Consider the following 15882-nt stretch of genomic DNA (forward strand, 5'->3'; position numbering starts at 1 on the left):
CAGCTCGCTGGGCTATAGATACGTACGTTAGTATGTTACTTATACATCTGATACACACAATAAGTGACACATATTTATAGCAATACATAGTTACACATGAGATCTCTGCAGCTCGCTGGGCTATAGATACAGACGTTAGTTTGTTACTTATACATCTGATACACACAATAAGTGACACATATTTATAGCAATACATAGTTACACGTGAGATCTCTGCAGCTCGCTGGGCTATAGATACGTACGTTAGTATGTTACTTATACATCTGATACACACAATAAGTGACACATTTATAGCAATACATAGTTACACATGAGATATCTGCAGCTCGCTGGGCTATAGATACGTACGTTAGTATGTTACTTATACATCTGATACACACAATAAGTGACACATTTATAGCAATACATAGTTACACATGAGATCTCTGCAGCTCGCTGGGCTATAGATACGTACGTTAGTATGTTACTTATACATCTGATACACACAATAAGTGACACATTTATAGCAATACATAGTTACACATGAGATATCTGCAGCTCGCTGGGCTATAGATACGTACGTTAGTATGTTACTTAATCATCTGATACACACAATAAGTGACACTTATTTATAGCAATACATAGTTACACATGAGATCTCTGCAGCTCGCTGGGCTATAGATAAATATAACAACTGATCTTACACGGCACTATTGAGCTCTGCCCTCCCCTGCTGTGTACAAGGTGCCATAAAAGAACAATAATATTTGTTATGAAAGGGAAATATAATAATATAAATCGACCTCAAGGTGGTTCCGTTGCCTGAAGTAAAATAACTTTGCAATATACTTCCATCATTTATTTTGCACTCTTTTCTAGTCATTTAAATTGCAAAATTGTTTGTTTTACAGTTTTGAGAACTGGAAGTGCAGGATGTAGATATCATAATGCTAACCCTGCTGTCCATCTGTCTTAAGTTCTGCTCAACAGAGGTGATAAGTTACTTTAAAACAAAGTAAATTTCATTAACAAAATAGCCGGGGTTAGCTGTATTTACTCACTCCAATCTGAACTGGTGACACCAATTACGTTGGTGGGGGGGGGGTTGGCTATTGAAAAACAATTGTAGCTAACAAGGGGTTAATGTATTCTTTGAGTTCTTAGATTTGGTTGATATGTTGCTCTATATTGCAATTGTCTTGTAATTACAAGGTGTTCTATATCTGGGAATCCAGACTGAGTTTAATTCCACAGAGTTGGCATGTGAGGTACTTGGTACAGGGTTATGGCTGATTGTCTGACCCACTGGCTAATACTTCCTTTTCTCTCTAGTAAACCAGCATTCGGATACTTCAAGAAAGATTTCCTGTCTATAGTGATGGAACTTGGCCTTGCCGACGGCTGGAAAAAGGTTTGTAAAACATTTTGTCTGATATAAAATGGAAACTGGCTGTGTTAATTGTTTCACTGCGCCAGAGACATTAAGCGCTGTTTGTGCTTGTCGCGTATTTAGCTTGAATGTGCCGACCTGACACTTAGGGGCCTATCTATCAAGCACCAAAAGGAGCTTGACGGCCCGTGTTTCTGGCGAGTCTGAAGACTCGCCAGAAACAGCAGTTATGAAGCAGCGGACAGACAACGCCGGAAATCAACCCGATCGAGTTAATTGACACCCCCCCTGCTGGTGGCCCATTGGCCGCGAGTCTGCAGGGGACGGCGTTGCACCAGCAGCTCTTGTGAGCTGCTGGTGCAATGCGGAATACGGAGAGCGTATTGCTCACCGTATTCAGCGAGGTCTGGCGGACCTGATCTGCACTGTCGGATCAGGACCGCCAGACCTTGATAAATAGAGGCCTTATTATAAGATCTGTATAAAACAGGAGAGAACCTGTGAATAGTTATAGAACTTATCATTAAACAATGTGCTAGTAAACAAAAGACCATAGCGGGACAATCACTGGTGACGTTTTTATAAAGCAGGAAAGTCACTGGTGACATTTTTATGGGGTGGGACAGTCACTGGTGACTTCTTTATGCAGCGGGACAGTCACTGGTGACTTCTTTATGCAGCGGGACAGTCATTGGTGACATTTTTATCACTACCCACCAATATTTTTATCAGTGCCCACAAATTACACAGCCCATGAGCAATTAGTCAGGCACACAGTTCCCATTTGCCTCAGAATAAGCAGATTTTAATTAATTTTATTTTTTTGCAAAAATTATTTTTAATGTGTAAATAATGCTTTTTCGTATGCACAATACAAAGTTTTATAGTTTATTGTCCAAATTAAACTTTTTATGGTCTAATTTTAAGAGACTTTTCAATTTATTTATATTATCTAGTTTGCTTTGTTTTTTAACCCCTTAGTGACCACAGCACTTTTCAATTTTCTTACCATTAGAGAGTTATGAAATGTGTTGGCTCACTAGCAGATAGAGAGCAGTACTGCAAGATGTAATTGTTTGCTAGCAGAGAGGTGTCGTGAAATGCGTTGGCTCACTAGCAGATAGAGAGCAGTACCGCAAGATGTAATTGTTTGCTAGCAGAGAAGTGTCGTGAAATGTGTTGGCTCACTAGCAGATATAGAAATTTAGGGAGAGAAATACTAATGTATTTATTGTACTTATTAGTTCCCCAACACAATTAAACCCTATGCTTAGGGAGGAAAATAGTATTTCCTTTAATCAAAATAATGGAGGTGGGGGGTGCTCAATATCCTGTACTCAAAGGCCTTTGAGAAAGCCACGGACGTGGCGAAATGCGCATCAGGCGCTCTTGATGAATGCTGATAGTCTGATTGTGTGTGTGTGTTAATTTGAGATAATTTGACCGTACTGTCTAACGCTTACTATGAAGTATCCCTTCTAAGCCAACTAGCCCTTTCCTTTGGCTTCTTTATTTGACTTTACCAAGGTCACAAGCACCTTTTGCCACTATATTATATATAGCATGGGATTCTGACAAGGCATAGTATCGCTCCAGTATTGCACTAGCTAGATAATTTTTGTGTGAGGTCAATCCTCTTTTTAGATTAGTTTCTTGTGCAATCCGTGAGCATATTGTGGTACATCCTTGCCAGACTCACCCACCTCACGCACCTTTCTTGTGGGTATAATTGTTCAATAGCAACATATACATGTTAGCGTTTTAGTCACTGCACTTACACTTCTCCTCTGTGATTTGGGTTTTATTCTGACTCATTTCACAGGCCTATACATTGATAGATTCATAGGTTCAACCTAATTTTGTATTTCAATACAGAGTGTGTGACTTTAATAGAAGCTAACATCGGCTGAGCATTGTACTCAGCAGTATATTTTGTGGAAGTGTGCCTTCCTTTTCTTATTTGATTAGTTTTGTTGCTATTGTTAAGCACTCTATAGTGCTTTTTGATTGTGAATTACCCACTTAACATACTTTGTATGGCCAATACTTGGCACTTCAGCATTCATACTTTTTAATTGATTTTATATACACTACACAGAGTGAATGTTTATCACTATTACTTACAATTTTTTACTGGTAAATTATTAAAAGTTATGTTTTATTTATAATACCCCAGTCCTGCATATCAACTCACATTGTGAATTTATTCTTAATAGCTCCTTTCTTCTGTTAAGTGTGATCAGTCCACGGGTCATCATTACTTGTGGGATATTAACTGCTCCCCTACAGGAAGTGCAAGAGGATTCACCCAGCAGAGTTGCTATATAGCTCCTCCCCTCTACGTCACCTCCAGTCATTCTCTTGCACCCAACGACTAGATAGGATGTGTGAGAGGACTATGGTGATATATTTAGTTTTTATATCTTCAATCAAAAGTTTGTTATTTTATAATAGCACCGGAGTGTGTTATTCCTTCTCTGGTAGAATTTGAAGAAGAATCTACCTGAGTTTTTCTATGATTTTAGCCGGAGTAGTTAAGATCATATTGCTGTTTCTCGGCCATCTGAGGAGAGGTAACTTCAGATCAGGGGACAGCAGGCAGATTAATCTGCAAAGAGGTATGTAGCAGTTTATTATTTTCTGACATGGAATTGATGAGAAAATCCTGCCATACCGTTATAATGTAAACTCAGCCTTAAATGCAGTAGATGTAGCTGATATCAGGCTGTCATGTATGTATATTTTACACTTCATTTTTCTGGGAAATGGTACTTCTCTGGCTTTTAAACTGTATACATAGACTTAACCTATTTTGCAGGGACTTGCAATAGGTTTTAAATGACAATTAATTATTGAGGTAAAACGTTTTTTTGCTGGCATGTAAAAACGTTTTTTTCTCTGAGGTACTGGGTGAAAAAATGTTTTGGGCACTTTTTTTCCACTTGGCAATAGTTTTGATTTAAATTAGAGCAGTTCACTGATCCCTCTCACTGTTATGTGTGTGGGGGAGGGGCCATTTTTGGCGCTTTTACTATGCATCAGAAAAACTCAGTCAGAGGTTCATTTTCTTCCTGCATGATCCGGTTCATCTCTACAGAGTTCAGGGATCTCAAGAGTCTTTTTTGAGGGAAGTAATCATACAGCAGAGCTGTGCTGATTGTATTGACTGTGATATAAAAAACGTTTATTTGTGTATTTTTTTCTGCTGCCTGGGTTAGTTATCATTTGCTGAGGGGAACAATCCTTTGCTAAAACTGTATATTCTGACAAAGATTGATGCTATAACTTAATTATTTTATCTGTTATAATATTTTCTGTGCTTCTTAAAGGCACAGTTCGTTTTCATATTATTTGTAAACTACTTTGAAAAGTATTTCCAAGTTGCTGTTTATTTGCTAGTGTGTTAAACATGTCTGATTCAGAGGAATATCTCTGTGCTATATGTGTTAATGCCAAAGTGGAGCCCAATAGAAATTTATGTACTAAATGTATTGATGCTACTTTAAAAAATAGTCAATCTGTACAAATTGAACATATTTCACCAAACAACGAGGGGAGAGTTATGCCGACTAACTCGCCTCACGTGTCAGTACCTGCATCTCCCGCTCAGGAGGTGCGTGATATTGTAGCGCCGAGTGCATCTGGGCGGCCATTACAAATCACATTACAAGATATGGCTACTGTTATGACTGAAGTTTTGGCTAAACTACCAGAACTAAGAGGTAAACGTGATCACTCTGGGATGAGAACAGAGTGCGCTGATAATGCAAGGGCCATGTCTGATACTGCGTCACAGTTTGCAGAACATGAAGACGGAGAGCTTCATTCTGTGGGTGACGGTTCTGATCCAAATAAACTGGACTCAGACATTTCAAATTTTAAATTTAAGCTTGAGAACCTCCGTGTGTTACTAGGGGAGGTATTAGCGGCTCTGAATGATTGTAACACAGTTGCAATCCCAGAAAAAATGTGTAGGTTGGATAAATATTTTGCGGTACCGACGAGTACTGACGTTTTTCCTATACCTAAGAGACTTACTGACATTGTTACTAAGGAGTGGGATAGACCCGGTGTGCCTTTCTCACCCCCTCCTATATTCAGAAAAATGTTTCCAATAGACGCCGCCACACGGGACTTATGGCAAATGGTCCCTAAGGTGGAGGGAGCAGTTTCTACTTTAGCTAAGCGTACCACTATCCCAGTGGAGGATAGCTGTGCTTTTTCAGATCCAATGGATAAAAAATTAGAGGGTTACCTTAAGAAAATGTTTGTTCAACAAGGGTTTATATTGCAACCTCTTGCATGTATTGCGCCTGTCACGGCTGCAGCAGCATTTTGGTTTGAGTCTCTGGAAGAGACACTTCAATCATCCACACTAGATGACATCACACACAAACTTAAATTCCTTAAGTTAGCTAATTCATTTATTTCAGATGCCGTAGTACATTTAACTAAACTTGCGGCTAAAAATTCAGGATTCGCCATTCAGGCACGCAGAGCTCTGTGGCTAAAATCCTGGTCAGCTGATGTTACGTCTAAATCTAAATTGCTTAATATTCCTTTCAAAGGGCAGACCTTATTCGGGCCCGGCTTGAAAGAGATTATTGATGACATTACAGGAGGTAAAGGTCATGCCCTGCCTCAGGACAAGGCCAAAGCCAAGGCTAGACAGTCCAATTTTCGTTCCTTTCGTAATTTCAAAGCAGGAGCAGCATCAACTTCCTCTGCACCAAAACAGGAAGGAGCTGTTGCTCGCTACAGACAAGGCTGGAAACCTAACCAGTCCTGGAACAGGGGCAAACAGGCCAGAAAACCTGCTGCTGCCCCTAAGACAGCATGAATTGAGGGCCCCCGATCCGGGACCGGATCTAGTGGGGGGCAGACTTTCCCTCTTCGCCCAGGCTTGGGCAAGAGATGTTCAGGATCCCTGGGCGTTAGAGATCATATCTCAGGGATACCTTCTGGACTTCAAATCCTCTCCCCCAAGAGGGAGATTTCATCTGTCAAGGTTGTCAACAAACCTAACAAAGAAGGAAGCGTTTCTACGCTGCGTACAAGATCTTTTATTAATGGGAGTGATCCATCCAGTTCCGCGGTTGGAACAAGGACAAGGGTTTTACTCAAATCTGTTTGTAGTTCCCAAAAAAGAGGGAACCTTCAGGCCAATCTTGGATTTAAAGATCCTAAACAAATTCCTAAGAGTTCCATCGTTCAAGATGGAAACTATTCGAACAATTTTGCCCATGATCCAAGAGGGTCAGTACTTGACCACAGTGGATTTAAAGGATGCTTACCTTCACATACCGATTCACAGAAGTCATTACCGGTATCTAAGGTTTGCCTTTTTAGACAGGCATTACCAGTTTGTAGCTCTTCCATTCGGACTGGCTACGGCTCCAAGAATCTTCACAAAGGTTCTGGGCACTCTTCTGGCGGTACTAAGACCGCGAGGAATTTCAGTAGCTCCGTACTTAGACGACATACTGATACAAGCTTCAAGCTTTCAAACTGCCAAATCTCATACAGAGATAGTACTGGCATTTCTAAGGTCGCATGGATGGAAAGTGAACGAAGAGAAAAGTTCTCTCTTTCCACTCACAAGAGTTCCCTTCCTGGGGACTCTGATAGATTCTGTAGAAATGAAGATTTACCTGACAGAGGACAGGTTAACAAAACTTCAAAGTGCATGCCGTGTCCTTCATTCCATTCAAGAGACCAGAAATTCTCTTCTATGGTGGCTTTATCGGCCACATCTGTCCAGGGGAATGCCATTCAGCAGGCCAGACTGGTCAATTGTAACAACAGACGCCAGCCTACTAGGTTGGGGCGCTGTCTGGAATTCTCTGAAGGCTCAGGGACTATGGAATCAGGAGGAGAGTCTTCTTCCAATAAACATTCTGGAATTGAGAGCAGTCCTCAATGCTCTTCTGGCTTGGCCCCAGTTAGCAACTCGGGGGTTCATCAGGTTCCAGTCGGACAACATCACGACTGTAGCTTATATCAACCATCAGGGAGGGACAAGAAGCTCCCTAGCAATGATGGAAGTATCGAAGATAATTCGCTGGGCAGAGTCTCACTCTTGCCACCTGTCTGCAATCCACATCCCGGGAGTGGAGAACTGGGAGGCGGATTTCTTAAGTCGTCAGACTTTTCATCCGGGGGAGTGGGAACTTCATCCAGAGGTCTTTGCCCAAATACTTCGACGTTGGGGCAAACCAGAGATAGATCTCATGGCGTCTCGACAGAACGCCAAGCTTCCGCGCTACGGGTCCGGATCCGGGAGCGGTCCTGATAGATGCCTTGACAGCACCATGGACCTTCAGGATGGCTCATGTGTTTCCACCTTTCCCGATGCTTCCTCGATTGATTGCCAGAATCAAACAGGAGAAAGCATCAGTGATTCTAATAGCGCCTGCATGGCCACGCAGGACTTGGTATACAGATCTGGTGGACATGTCATTCTGTCCACCTTGGTCGTTACCTCTGAAACAGGACCTTCTGATTCAGGGTCCTTTCAAACATCAAAATCTAACTTCTCTGAAGCTGACTGCTTGGAAATTGAACGCTTGATCTTATCAAAGCGTGGTTTTTCTGAGTCAGTTATTGATACCTTAATACAGGCTAGGAAGCCTGTTACCAGAAAGATTTACCATAAAATATGGCGTAAATACCTATATTGGTGCGAATCCAAAGGTTACTCTTGGAGTAAGGTTAGGATTCCTAGGATATTGTCTTTTCTACAAGAAGGTTTAGAAAAGGGGTTATCCGCTAGTTCCTTAAAGGGACAGATCTCAGCTCTGTCCATTCTGTTACACAAGCGTCTGTCAGAAGTTCCAGACGTTCAGGCTTTTTGTCAGGCTTTGGCCAGGATTAAACCTGTGTTTAAAGCTGTGGCTCCACCATGGAGTTTAAACCTTGTTCTTAACGTTTTACAGGGTGTTCCGTTTGAACCCCTTCATTCCATTGATATAAAGTTGTTATCTTGGAAAGTTCTATTTTTAATGGCTATTTCCTCGGCTCGAAGAGTCTCTGAGTTATCAGCCTTACATTGTGATTCTCCTTATTTGATTTTTCACTCGGATAAGGTAGTTCTGCGTACTAAGCCTGGGTTCTTACCTAAGGTAGTCACTAACAGGAATATCAATCAGGAGATTGTTGTTCCATCCTTGTGCCCAAATCCTTCTTCGAGGAAGGAACGTCTTTTGCACAATCTGGATGTAGTTCGTGCCCTTAAATTTTATTTACAGGCAACTAAAGATTTTCGACAAACGTCTTCCCTGTTTGTCGTTTACTCTGGTCAGAGGAGAGGTCAAAAAGCTTCTGCTACCTCTCTCTCTTTTTGGCTTCGTAGCATAATTCGTTTAGCTTATGAGACTGCTGGACAGCAGCCTCCTGAAAGAATTACAGCTCATTCCACTAGAGCTGTGGCTTCCACTTGGGCCTTTAAGAATGAGGCCTCTGTTGAACAGATTTGCAAGGCTGCAACTTGGTCTTCGCTTCATACTTTTTCCAAATTTTACAAATTTGACACTTTTGCTTCCTCGGAGGCTATTTTTGGGAGAAAGGTTCTTCAGGCAGTGGTTCCTTCTGTATAAAGAGCCTGCCTATCCCTCCCGTCATCCGTGTACTTTTGCTTTGGTATTGGTATCCCACAAGTAATGATGACCCGTGGACTGATCACACTTAACAGAAGAAAACATAATTTATGCTTACCTGATAAATTCCTTTCTTCTGTAGTGTGATCAGTCCACGGCCCGCCCTGTTTTTTAAGGCAGGTAAATATTTTTTAAATTATACTCCAGTCACCACTACACCCTTGGCTTCTCCTTTCTCGTTGGTCCTTGGTCGAATGACTGGAGGTGACGTAGAGGGGAGGAGCTATATAGCAACTCTGCTGGGTGAATCCTCTTGCACTTCCTGTAGGGGAGCAGTTAATATCCCACAAGTAATGATGACCCGTGGACTGATCACACTACAGAAGAAAGGAATTTATCAGGTAAGCATAAATTATGTTTTTGAGTGCTCTGGTATATCCATTTCTCCTTTCAACATTTTTCTCACTAGCAGATAGAAAGGAGTACTGCAAGATGTAATTCTTTGCTAGCAGAGAGGTGTTGTGAAATGTGTTGGCTCAATAGCCGATAGAGAGCAGTACTGCAATATGTAATTGTTTGCTAGCAGAGAGGTGTCGTGAAATGCGTTGGCTCACTATCAGAGAGCAGTGCTGCAAGATGTAATTGTTTGCTAGCAGAGAGGTGTCGTGAAATGTGTTGGCTCACTAGCAGATAGAGAGCAGTACTGCAATATGTAATTGTTTGCTAGCAGAGAGGTGTTGTGAAATGCGTTGGCTGACTAGTAGATAGAGAGCAGTACTGCAAGATAAAATTGTTTGCTAGCAGAGAGGTGTCGTGAAATTCGTTGGATCACTAGCAGATAGAGAGCAGTACTGCAAGATGAAATTGTTTGCTAGCAGAGAGGTGTCGTGAAATGTGTTGGAATTAGAATAAATTGTTGGAAAAGACCCAACCAAAGTGGGGGTTTAACAAAAGCACTTTTCCCTTTAGAGGAGTAAATAAAGATTATTAAAAATCTGTATACTTTAATAAATTATCATTAAAAAAGAGGGAGAATAAACATTCTCTTGAGTAAACAACAAGTGAAAAACAGAAATAACATTAGTAATGTACAATCACCCCCCTGTTTCCTGGCCGATATCAGCAGGCGTCGGTTGTCAGGGGTGAAAGACATTGAAAATTGTGTTTTTAGTAACAAATGTGTTTCGGCTGTCTAAGCAGCCTTTGTCAATGTTTAAAAGTTAGGCAAACCGAAGCCTGGGTGCAACCTTATCTTATACATCTTTGATATCGAAAACCAGCCAATCAGTAAGTGCCTGGCTGAACGACGCCCACCTATCCACCAAACATATAGTAAAAGCTATTTGTCCAATCAGTGTAAGCAGATACTGGTTCTACCCCTCTGTGTGTCTAATCGCTATAGCCCATATGTCATGGGGGCGTATACTGATTACATTCAACAGCGTGGTTTGTAGGTGACGTCAAGCCTGGGGCGTGATCTCTTTATTGTAATCGTAGCTGAATCTGTCATTAAAAAAATTGGTCAGAATCTCATAATATTATTCCTAATCCACTACAAAGATCATTGACCCTCATATGGAGTCTGTGTACTGAATACCGCTAAGTGTTTAAAATGCGGATCATAGTTTAAATACTATTGCGTATCTAACTCGCTTAAGGTCCATTATTGGGACATAGTTACTCACATGTAAAACTTGCGTGTAACATAATGCATCTAAGTAGTGCTAAGCATAGTGGTGTAGTTAACATAGTATGATCAATGCTCAGGCTCAAAAATAATAAAGAATTGACCAATGATTAAATGACTCTATGTATAACGGCTAAATAATAAATCTGAACAGTGTTATTCCTTTGTTGTATATCGTCCCCAGGATGGATTTAATAAATTGATATCTTGATATCCTTGTATGGTCTGATGTTATGCCATACTGATGTCCATACTGACCGATTGTGTCATGTTGTACTTCCTAGAATTTACAGTGGATATAAAAAGTCTACACACCCCTGTTAAAATGTCAGGTTTCTGTGATGTAAAAAAATGAGACAAAGATAAATCATTTCAGAACTTTTCCCACCATTAATGTAACCTATAAACTGTACAACTCAATTGAAAATCAAACTGAAATATTTTAGGTGGAGGGAAGTAAACAAAAAAACTAAAAATAATAATAATAACTGGGGATGTAGCTGTGTTCAGAATTAAGCAATCACATTCAAAACCATGTTAAATAAGAGTCATCACACACCTGCCATAATTTAAAGTGCCTCTGATTAACCCTGAATAAAGTTCAGCTGTTCTAGTTGGTCTTTCCTGACATTTTCCTAGTCGCATCCTACAGCAAAAGCCATGGTCTGCAGAGAGCTTCCAGGGGGATCTCATTGTTAAAAGGTATCAGTCAGGAGAAGGGTACAAAGGAATTTCCAAGGCATTAGATATACCATGGAACACAGTGAAGACAGTCATTAAGTGGAGAAAATATGGCACAACAGTGACATTACCAAGAACTGGACGTCCCTCCAAAATTGTTAAAAAGACGAGAAGAAAACTGGTCTGGGAGGCTGCCAAGAGGCCTACAGCAACATTAAAGGAGCTGCAGGAATATCTGGCAAGTACTGGCTGTGTGGTACATGTGACAACAATCTCCAGTATTCTTCATATGTCTGGGCTATGGGGTAGAGTGGCAAGACGGAAGCCTTTTCTTATGAAGAAAAACATCCAAGCCCAGCTAAATTTAGCAAAAACACATCTGAAGTTTCCCAAAAGCATATGAGAAAAGGTGTTCTGGTCTGATGAAACCAAGGTTGAGCTTTTTGGCCATAATTCCAAAAGATATGTTTGGCGCAAAAACAACACTGCACATCACCAAAAGAACACCATACCCACAGTGAAGCATGGTGGTGGCAGCATCATGCTTTGGGGCTGTTTCTTCTACAAGATACGACGAGTCCACGGATTCATCCTTTACTTGTGGGATATTATCCTCCTGCTAACAGGAAGTGGCAAAGAGCACCACAGCAGAGCTGTCTATATAGCTCCTCCCTTGACTCCAACCCCCCAGTCATTCTCTTTGCCTATACTAAGTAATAGGAAGGGTAAAGTGAAAGAGGTGATAAAATGTTAGTTTTTATTTTCTTCAAGCAAGACTTTTGTATTTTAAATGGTACCGGTGAGTGCTATTTGTTCCCTGGCAGCAAATGGATGAAGATTTCTGCCTGGAGACTGATGATCTTAGCAGTTGTTACTAAGATCCAGAGTAGTTCCCACAGAATGGCTGAGGAGTACTTAAGAAACTTCAGTGTGAGGAGCGGTTTTCATGCTACAAGCATTGAGGTATGTTCAGTCATTTTTTTCTGGAGAGAATGTGTTATTTCAGAATTGGCTGACAGTATCCCCATGAGGGAAGGGGTAAGCAGTAATCCTATTGTGAAAAAGAGGGGTATTACTGGACCTGTATGTTGGGCTATAAAAAAATGATTGACACTGATAACATAATGTTTGTGGGCAAACGATTATATGTTGGGAGATAACTTTTCTTTTTTATTGGCAATGGAGGGTACACATGGCTTCAGTTAGATTTGGGTATATGAACCCACATTGCTAGATTTTTAGACCGCTTTGGAGCGGTCCTTTTGCAAGGCTGTGAGACATCGAGTAGATGGGCGGGGCCTATTTTCACGCCTCAGTTGCGCAGTTGTATTCCCCATGCAAGCAGCAATCTCCAGCTCCGGTGTGCCCTTCAAGAAATTTTGGGCCTAATCGAAGGGTTAATCCGATTTTGCAGACCCCTGAGGGCAGGTAGGCGCCACAGCAGGGCTGTGGCGAGGTGCAGGGTTTTTTTTTTTTTGACTGATTAGAACGTTTTTTGTCTAACTTTTTTATACATAAGAGTTAAGTGATCCTTTTCTTGTGGTGCAATCTTAGCTGGCAAGTTAGGCTATATTTAGCATAAAATTGAGATAATTTTATCATTTTGAAGCAGTTTTGGAAAAATTGTATGCTTTTTTTCTCTTAAAGGCGCAGTACCGTTTTTTCAGATTAATTTTTCACTAAATAAAGTGTTTTCAAGCCTGTTTGTGGTCATTACTAGCCTGTGTTAACATGTCTGACATTGAGGAAAGCCAATGTTCCATGTGTTTAGAAGCCATTGTGGAACCCCCACTTCAAATGTGTCCCTCGTGTACTGAAAGGGCCTTACATTGCAAAGACCATATTTTAGCTGATAAAAGTATGTCTCAGGATAATTCTCAGTCAGAAGAGAATCAGGTTATGCCATCTGCTTCTCCACAAGTGTCACAACCTTTAACGCCCGCCCAAGCGACGCCAAGTACTTCTAGTGCGTCTAATTCTTTCACCCTGCAAGATATGGCTGCAGTTATTTCTACTACCCTTACAGAGGTATTATCTAAACTGCCAGGTTTACAGGGTAAGCGCAGCAGGTCAGGCATTAGAGTAAATGCTGAGCCCTCTGATGCTTTATTGGCCATCTCCGATGTACCCTCAGTGTTCTGATTTGGGGGTGGGGGAATTGCTGTCTGAGGGAGAGCTTTCTGATTCAGGAAAAATGTTCCCTCAAACAGACTCAGATGTGACGGCCTTTAAGTTTAAGCTTGAACTCCTCCGCTTGTTACTCAGGGAGGTCTTAGCGACTCTGGATGATTGTGACCCTATTGTCATACCACCAGAGAAACTGTGTAAAATGGATAAATATCTAGAGGTCTCTACTTACACTAATGTTTTTCCAGTCACTAGAAGAATTTCGGACATTGTTACTAAGGAATGGGATAGACCAGGCATTCCGTTTTCTCCCCCTCCTACTTTTAAGAAAATGTTTCCCATATCTGACACCATTCGGAATTCGTGGCAGACGGTCCCTAAGGTGGAGGGAGCTATTTCTACCCTGGCTAAGCGTACAACTATACCTATTGAGGACAGTTGTGCTTTCAAAGATCCTATGGATAAAAAATTAGAGGGGCTTCTAAAGAAATTGTTTATTCATCAGGGTTTTCTTCTACAACCTATAGCGTGCATTGTTCCATTAACTACTGCAGCAGCTTTTTGGTTCGAGGCTATAGAGGAGTCTCTCAAGGTTGAGACCCCATTAGATGATATTTTGGATAGAATTAAGGCTCTCAAGCTAGCTAATTCTTTTATTACAGATGCTGCTTTCCAAATGGCTAAATTAGCGGCAAAGAATGCAGGCTTTGCCATTTTAGCGCGTAAAGCGTTATGGCTTAAGTCATAGTCTGCTGATGTGCCATCTAAATCCAAGCTTTTAGCTATTCCCTATAAGGGTAAGACCCTATTCGGGCCTGAACTAAAGGAGATCATTTCTGACATTACTGGAGGTAAAGGTCATGCCCTTCCTCAGGCCAAGACGGTTAAAATGAGGACCAAACAGAATAATTTTCGTTCCTTTCGAAACTTTAAAGGTGGTCCCGCTACTTCCTCATCCGCCTCCAAGCAGGAGGGGAACTTTACTCAATCCAAGTCAGTCTGGAGACCTAACCAGACCTGGAATAAAGGTAAACAGGCCAAGAAGCCCGCTGCTGCTACCAAGACAGTATAAAGGGGCATTGGTGTGTTGGGTTAATAAACTATGCGCTGTGGGGGTAAAAGCTAGGGAGTCTCGAAGAAGTAATCTCACAAACTTCAAAGTGGGGGTAAAATCTGGATTGGATGAGACTCTTAAGCGCTTGTGCTTAATTACCCAATAAGGAAAGATAGTCTTACTATGTAGTTGGATTCAATGAGATCTATTTATTTTTAGAATTATAAATACATACAATAAAATTTAAAACAATAGAAATTGATTCTTAAAACAAATCTAACTGGTTGGCCAACCATACAGTGTGAATAAAATGATATAATATGTTTTCCAATCCCTGTTACTTAGTGTGTTATACAAACATATCTGTATATTTGAATTTTTGAATTTTGGTTTAATTGCAGATATTTTTTATGGATTTGATATAGTGGACTTGTGAAGAAGTATGGTATCCACAAAGAATATTCGCAATATTAATTCTTAATTACCATATTTACCATATTCGTTTGTTTAAAGCTGAACATACATAATTAAAATAGCGTCAATGGTATCAACAATATAATTAAAATAGCGTCAATGGTATCAACAATAGTAACAAATAATAAAAGTGAAACAAAAATAAAGTGATACAGTAAAAATCGTATAAGTTATGAAAGATAAAGTCTTTCTGCCGTGATCGTTAGAGTAATTGTTAATTGCTTTTTGTTAAAAGCGCTGTTGTTAAGTCCTCCGTGGGGATAGTATGTGCGGGCGTGCTGCAACACGTTTTTATCTAATTGCTATATATATTGCGATTATAAGTCACTGTTAAGTAGTTTTGGTTATCTGTCCTTCACATTAACTTCCTTAGTTGGTGTAGGTATAATAAATCTTACCCGTTGTTTCTTTTGGGATACTTTGTTTCTGGTCTAGTTTCTTTTTGTACCCAATTCAATCTTTACTGTGATGAATGTGGATCGGAAGCCGGGATAGCCGCTGCCGGTGTTGTAGTGGTTTCAGTATGTCGAGTTGGTTTGTCTCTGCGATTACACACACTTGAAGAAGTAGATGCTGGGGTATTGTGGTAGTGTGCTCCTTGCTACACTGAACATTTTCATAGTCCACTTTCGAAGTGGACCGCCAAGACTACATCAAACCACGGACCAACAAATACGCTTGAAAGATATTCTGAAGCGTTCAAGAACAACCTTCAAAGCACCTAGTCCTCCTTTCAAAGGACCGCCAAGAACAACTGAAATACCTTACCTAATAATTGGGCCTAAAGAAACCTGTGGACACCTGCAGATCGGATACTCTGAAACAAATAGAGTACGGATCTAAACAGAACACATTCGCAACAATTCAAGAGGTTTTGAAAACCTGAACCAGGCAA

At 40.7% G+C, this 15882-nt stretch overlaps 1 protein-coding gene across 1 annotated transcript in view; it reads left to right on the plus strand.

The window, feature by feature from the left end:
- FAM234A (family with sequence similarity 234 member A) overlaps nucleotides 1-15882 on the plus strand; it is a 315359-nt gene that overhangs the window by 268300 nt on the left and 31177 nt on the right. The window contains exon 9 of the mRNA XM_053694290.1: nucleotides 1312-1390. Within this exon, the coding sequence (XP_053550265.1) occupies nucleotides 1312-1390 (79 nt within the window). The remainder of the gene's footprint in view (nucleotides 1-1311; nucleotides 1391-15882) is intronic.

Source organism: Bombina bombina, chromosome 11, assembly GCF_027579735.1.
Source record: "Bombina bombina isolate aBomBom1 chromosome 11, aBomBom1.pri, whole genome shotgun sequence".
Lineage (NCBI taxonomy): Eukaryota > Metazoa > Chordata > Amphibia > Anura > Bombinatoridae > Bombina > Bombina bombina.